The sequence below is a fragment of the Gastrolobium bilobum genome, unplaced genomic scaffold (genome assembly GCF_033153095.1).
Source record: "Gastrolobium bilobum isolate Gb01-03AN ecotype WA unplaced genomic scaffold, APGP_CSIRO_Gbil_v1 utg53458, whole genome shotgun sequence".
Taxonomy (NCBI): Eukaryota; Viridiplantae; Streptophyta; class Magnoliopsida; order Fabales; family Fabaceae; genus Gastrolobium; species Gastrolobium bilobum.
The window spans coordinates 11189-18768 of NW_026898459.1; the positions used below are offsets into that span (position 1 = coordinate 11189).

At 38.0% G+C, this 7580-nt stretch overlaps 1 protein-coding gene across 1 annotated transcript; it reads left to right on the forward strand.

Annotated features, from left to right (window-relative positions):
• The first annotated feature begins 375 nt into the window (after positions 1–375).
• LOC133316511 (uncharacterized) lies at positions 376–756 on the forward strand. The gene has a single exon (XM_061518269.1). The coding sequence runs from the start codon at positions 376–378 to the stop codon at positions 754–756; it is 381 nt and encodes a 126-aa protein (XP_061374253.1).
• The last annotated feature ends 6824 nt before the right edge of the window (positions 757–7580 follow it).

A 7580-nucleotide genomic window follows, 5' to 3' on the forward strand; every position in this document is an offset into this window, starting at 1 on the left:
TCTTGAGCCAATTTTGGCAGAATCTCGTTCGCTTTAGTAGTACCAAACTGCACATGAGCACATCTTATCATCCCCAATCAGATGGTCAAAGTGAAGTTACAAAATCGTTATGTGGAGCAATATCTTAGAGCCTATTGTTCAGAGCAACATGCATCTTGGTCTTCACTTCTTTCTTGGGCTAAATTCCATTACAACTCAGTTGTGCACTCCTCAATTGGAATGTCACCCTTTTAGGCGTTATATGGTTGTCTTCCACCATCCATCCCTCATTATCCACGTGGGTTATTGAAGCTGGAGGCAGGGGATACTATGTTGGTTGATCGCTCAATCATGCTGGCTTGCCTGAAGCAAAACCTTATGCGAGCTCAAAACTGAATGAAAGTCCTTGCAGATAAACAACGTCAAGATCGTTCATTGGAGGTAGGGGATTATGTTTTGGTGAAGTTGCAACCCAATAGACAGATATCAGTAGCCAAACGTTCTAGCCACAAGTTGGCCAAACGTTTCTTTGGCCCGTTCCAAGTAACAACATCAGTAGGTTCAGCGGCTTATCGAGTTCAGTTACCGAAAAGATCTCGCATCCATCCAGTTTTTCATATTTCTGTGTTGAAGAAATTCTACGGAGATCCATCAGCATCCACTCTTTTGTTGCCTTTGGAGTCAATTGACAACTGTCCTATGCAGTCTCCTATAGCTATACTTGGTAGCAAGCTTGATAAAGGCAAACGTAAGAATCAACGTAATTTCTTTGTGTAGTTGTTACCGGCTGTCCCTGAAGATGCAACATGGGAGTTTGAAAGCGAGTTATGTAGGGCTTATCCTAATATAGACCTTGAGGACAAGGTCTCGGTCATTGGGGGGGGGGGGGGGGCAGTGATACGAGTAGAAGGGAGTCTACCCGCTTATGTGGAATACAAACTAGGCACATGACTTTACCTAAGGAGATCAATGTGGCAGTTATAGAGGAGCTTCGTAATTCATTCATTGGTAGTTGTAAGGATTCACATGTAATAAACACACATGTATGGTGGAGGTACAAAAAAAGGAATGGCTGATGTAAACAGGGGATATACAAATAATAAAATTCTTTCTCTTTTTTTTCTTGAAGTATTTTCTCTCAGTTTCTCTCTCTGCAACCCTAGGTTGCAACAGTGAACCTATATCCAATTGATTGTGAACTTTTGTTTTTTTTTGTTCGTGAACCTATATTTGGTTGCTTGCAAACAAATATTTTTCCATTAGCAAACTCATAACCTATTGCTTGCAAACATTTTCTTTTCAATTTGCGATCCCTGTAGTTTGCAAATATTTTATTTTCCTTTGGTGGACCCTTATCCAACTTGTTGCAAATGTTTTCTTCTCTGTTTGTGAACTTGTACCAAGTAGGTAGTAAATTTTTTTCCATTGGTTACAAATGTTTCTTTTGTAGTTGTAAACCTGTATCCAAATAATTTCAAACAACTACTTTTTCACTCTGTGTGAATCCATATCTAGTCAATTTGCATATATTATCCACCTTGGTAAATTTTTTTACACTTTAATAATTTGTGAAGCATTTGTGTAAGTTTTAAATTTTCAACATGTATCCTATAATTTATAAAGGCAGCATGCGTGCATATGTAAAACATGTGATTTTTTTTTGCCGAAACACATATGCATTGATTTCCTAGATCGTTACTCAATATAATTCCAAAAGGGCATGCAATCATGTTTTATAACAAGCATATGATTCATAAAGGTCATAATACCTTTATGACGTGTATAGGGTGTGTAACCTTGATCACTTTGTAGTCATAGGCATCCTCTAATGGTGATCCACACTATCACTTGATGGCTTGGGAAAACTCTTCTCACTAATCCGTCCTTAGTTGATCGCTTGTTAGGTTGAATAAGAGTGGGGAGGATTGGTTCAATGGTGTCTTACTTGGAGCGCAAGAAGCTCTTGTGTTTAACTTGCAATGAAAGCAACTATTGCATCACAAGAGTGTATGGAGAAGGGGAGAGAAGGAATGTCGTAACTGACTTAATGGTTTAAGGGCACATGAGCATGCTTAAGGTTCTTAAGAAGATGAACCCTAAGAGTCATAATCGAACTATGACTTCCCTCCTTTATGAAAATTGAATTTGAATTAAAAAACTTGTGCTTATCTAGTTTTAATTCAAATTCTAAGGCTACTCATAAAAGGGTTTGACCAATTCAAACCTTAGGATAAGGATTAACTTAATACAATTAAGATAAGCATGAAGTTAAAATTCACAATTCAAATTTCAAGTTTGTAAGTTTAGAATTTAAATTAAGATAATTATTTTCAATTCAAATTTCAAACTTCCATAAGCCTCTACTCAAGAACTCGAGGAAGAAAGCTGACAGACGTAAGAAAATGGAAGCAAGTGCGTTAACCGTCACTTCGTAGTTCGATACTCTCAAAGATGAGTGAAGCTTGATTCAAATTTAAAGGTCTTTCTTTTTCTTTCCATCGACCATCCCCTTCTCCTAACATGGCGAATAAATGGATGAGTAAATCTGCTTTTTACTTCTACTACGATAATACAAATAGTAAATCATCTACTTAACACTTAAAACATCTTAAAACACTTAGAATTATATATCAAGAAATATCACATCTAATTAATTATGCCTTGAGGTATTTATGGTCAATTTAGGCTGCATTTTCTCACTCAGAGAGTTAATAGCTGCAAGTGTCTTGGTCCAAGGGAGTACACAATATTGAGGCAGTGCACCCAAAGGAAGCATGTGTCATATGCTACGTGAAACGATGAGTAGACGAGGGTTCTAAAGGTTTGCCGAGCTTCACCATATACTATGGCTGATCTACATCAGCTTGATGCTATACCAGATGCACAACTGATGAATGCTATCACGTGGTACTTGAGCATTAACTTTGTGTGCAACCTACTTCGTACGCAACTAACTATATTAGTTGGATAATATATTTGAAATTGGCATTATATGGTAAATTCTTATTTTAGTTACAATTTTTATGTTTTTTTTGTTCTTACAATAAGTGACACGACAAACATGGAGGTAGAAAAAAAAATCAAAAATTCAATTCAAATAATAAATTACATAATTAATACTATTTTTAAATATTTTACATGACTAATGTAACTATTTGTGCACAAATACGTGCACATCTAATTGCGGATTAGTTGCGTGTGCAACTATCACGTGAGTTGCATCCAAATTGATGTGAAACTAATTGTGCTTCAATTCGGGCGTAACTCATGAGAGCTTGCCACGTGGAACTAAGGGTGGGCATGGTTCAACCCGAACTGATTTTTTCGTTAACCTGAACTGAATCAAACAAGTTTAAATCAATTTCATTTCCAAGAATCGAACAATTTTATTTTATCTGATTTGATTTGATTTTTCTAGAACCGGTGCATGGTTTAAAACCAATTTATGATTTATAGTTAGTTTTGAACTAGTTCAGATATACAAATCATAATCATCATGATAGAAATAGCTGGATTCAGAGTAGCCACATATCTCAATAATATTTTTATTCAATAAAAGAACAACCAAATAAATTAAGATTCACAATGTCCTTAGATAGGCAACGAAAAGGAAAATAACAAATTATGAAATTATCTGTACGAAAATAAAAAGATAAAAAACAAATAAATAATTTTAATAAAATCAATGAAAATGACTTTAAAAGCCCAAAAAAAAAACACCCGTACTCGTTGCAAAGAATGAACCTTAATAAGAAGAAGATTGATTCCAACACCTGTCAAAGTTGAGCCCATCCCGAGATGGTTACCTTGTGTCGTTACCAATTCGATTACTTGTTCTCAACAGTAAATCATATATTACAAAAACGACCACTCTTAATGCCAAGGGGCAAGCTCTCATAAGTTGCGTCCAAATTGATGCCCATCTAGTTGCGATCACTTTGGGCACAACTCACGAGAATTTGACACGTTTTAAATTTTCTAATTAGATAATAACACTAGATTTTTTTTTTTGAGGTAATTCAACTTTAATTATTTCTTTGAGCTGAATTGGTTCTTCTTGGTATTCTACAAGTTTCGACTCTTTAAGCCGATTATAAAACTAATTCGGAGTGTGGGACGAGAGAGATGAAGATATTTAAACCCTTCCTAAAGATGACATGCAGGGATCGGATTGAGACCTTTTTCTTTTCAAGTACTCAGTTCTCTTACTATCAATTGAGCTACCACCATTTGGTACTAGATTTTTGTTATAATACTACGTGACCTTTTTTTTTTAGGCAATTTGTGTAGCCTTTATATTTATTTTTCTAAAAACATAGTTTTACGAAGACACTACGTCGTGAAGGCCGTTATTCTTTTCAGATAACAATTAAAAAAATTGCTAATATAGAAACAACATACCAAAGGAGTAGTCAATTAATTTAGTGGAAGTATCAAATATTTGTTCCACATTTTACCAACCCGAGCGCCTAAATTGTCATCCATCCTCAGAACAACAACCACGAGTTGGGGAAGCATACAATATTGTTTTCTCGCAAATGTTAGCAACCATACCCAAAAAAATGGAAATGCATTACAAACAAAATTTAGGAACGTGCACAGCTTAGTTCGATTCAAATTTTTTTTTTCAAATCGAATTGAATTGGAAAAAACAATTCAGTTCCGAGAACTGAACTTGTTTATTTTTTCGAACCAAGTTATGAATTGATATTTAAAATTAGATTTTGAATCAATTTCCGCTTGGTTCGTCCTCGAACCACACCGTACTAGATGAGAGGCCCTGCTCTGATATCACTTGTAACGTCCGGCCACTTGCAAGAATCAATGATTGTCCCCACACACTAACACGAGACTTTTCAGTGTGCTTTGGCCTCACTCGCACACTTCACGGGAAAACTTCTCAGGAGGTCACACATCCCAGAATTGCTCCAAGTCAAGCACACTTAACTGTGGAGTTCTTCCGATCTGGGCTACCAAAAAGTAGATGCATCTTGTTAGTATAGGTAGTACCAATTAATTCTTATAAGTCATTCCTAACTGTATCGTCCCATACCAGCACAGTCTCTGGAATCCCTCTCTTTCGGGTGTTGATTCGATTCATTCATGTACCCCCTCCGCTGGAAGCCTGCCAGGAGCCGCTCCTTGTCTGTGCCCTTACGCAACAGCGATCACTCCCCGCCCTCGTCAGCGCTCAGGATGTTACATGCCCACCAGCTTCCGCCTAGTTCGTCCTCGAACCACACCGTACTGGATGAGAGGCCCTGCTCTGATTCCACTTGTAACGCCCAGCCACTTGCAAGCATCAACGACTATCCCCACATACTAACTGCAAATTAAGATGTTGAATATGGGTATTGTGTATGTGAATTATGGAAGTCTGGTTTATTTGATGGATTATGATTGGTAGTTATTTAAATTATAATGTATGTGTTAGGCGGTATTACCTTCTGTGACTGCTAGCTAGTACATGAATTGTGAACGTTGCTCTCATGATTTGGATTCAAATTATGTATATGTCATTCATATGCTATTCTTGAATATGATATGCTGGATATTCTGTTTTGAAAAGTAAATATATTCAGCAACTTGATATTGGAAATCCATGGTGTATATGCCATTCTGATTATTATTTAGTCATGCATACTCATGTCATAATTTTTAGATTTTTGTTTATGTGTGAACCATGGCATAGCATACATGCATCAATTTCATGTTGTTTTCTGAATTAAAAATAAGTATGAAAAGTAAGCATACGTTTGAGCACGCATCATATAGGCATCCCTCTGGTACCAGGGTATGGGACACTTGGCTTCAGTCCGCTTAGGTACAGTTGGAGCCCTTCTGAGGAGCCACCCAGGGTACTCCACTGTTCTGTTAGTGATACGTGCACAGTAGTGCTATGAACGTACACTTCTGGCGTTATATACGCAATATGATTATGATTAGTATTTGACAAATTTGAACTGATGATGCGGCTGCTTTGAAATTCTGTATTTAGTTAGTACTGTTGCATTACTGGTTTTGTTGCCACACTACTGAGATTTTTCTCACCCCTTTGGGGGCTCACATGTAACATCCCAAGAGCTGGCAAGGGCAGGGAGTGATCGCTGGTGCGAAAGGGCACGGACAATGAGCGGCTCATGCCAAATCTTGCAGCTTGGGGTTCATGAATGAATCGAATCAACACCTGAAAGAGAGGGATTCCAGAGACTATGCTGATATGGGACGGTACAGTTAGGAATGACTTATAAGAATTAATTGGTACTACCTATACTAATAAGATGCATCTACTTTTCGATAGCCTGGATCAGAAGAACTCCACAGTTAAGTGTGCTTGACTTGGAGCAATTCTAGGATGGGTGACCTCCTGGGAAGTTTTCCCAGGATGTGTGCGAGTGAGGATAAAGCACACTGAAAAGTCTCGTGTTAGTGTGTGGGGACAGTCGTTGATTCTTGCAAGTTGTCAGGCGTTACAAGTGGTATCAGAGCAGGGCCTCTCTTCCAGTACGGTGTGGTTCGAGGACGAACCAGGCGGAAGCTGGTGGGCATGTAACATCCCAAGAGCTAGCAAGGGCAGAGAGTGATCGCCGGTGCGAAAGGGCACGGACAATGAGCGTTGTATTCATGCCTGTTCGAAATGCAAATCATAGTATTCATTCTTATGTGAATGAGAATGAAAAACAAGAGATACTCTTTCTCGAAATATGGACAAACGGAAGTTTAACTCCGAAGGAAGCACTTTATGAAGCCTCCCGAAATTTGATTGATTTATTTAGTTCGAGGACGAAGCAGGCGGAAGCTGGTGGGCATGTAACATCTCAAGAGCTGGCAAGGGCAGGGAGTGATCGCCGGTGCGAAAGGGCACGGACAATGAGCGGCTCATGCCAAATCTTGCAGCTTGGGGGTTCATGAATGAATCGAATCAACACCCGAAAGAGAGGGATTCCAGAGATGTGCTGGTATGGGACGGTACAGTTAGGAATGACTTATAAGAATTAATTAGTACTACCTATACTAACAAGATGCATCTACTTTTCGGTAGCCCGGATCGGAAGAACTCCACAGTTAAGCGTGCTTGACTTGGAGCAATTCTGGGATGGATGACCTCTTGGAAAGTTTTCCCAGGATGTGTGCGAATGAGGACAAAGCACACTGAAAAGTCTCGTGTTAGTTTGTGGAGACAGTCATTGATTCTTGCAAGTGGCCAGACGTTAGAAGTAACTTGTTATTGAATCTAAATTGGTAGAATTACCATGTATGAACAATAGAATAAACAATTGTAGTCCAATAAACAATTGTAAAAAAAAAAAAATCAATTCTTTTAACTGAAATACAATTTAATTCAAAAAAGAACTCAATTTTTTTAATTATTTTGCACACCTGGGAATTGTACCACAAGAAAACCGAACCATATGAACTGGTTTACTTGCAATTCGGTTTTTCTTGGTGCCGTTAATTTCAATTAAAAAGCAACGTGGTTTTTCTATTTGAACCGAACCATGCACAGTCTTATCTTACCTCCATAACTCTATTATCACCCTTCCTCTTATTCTCAATGGTGCAGCAAAAGAATAGACGTACAGCAGGCAAAAAAACGAGGA

Excerpts from the sequence above, each read along its gene's own strand:
- LOC133316511 (XM_061518269.1), top strand. The coding sequence starts at position 376 with ATGAAAGTCCTTGCAGATAAACAACGTCAAGATCGTTCATTGGAGGTA.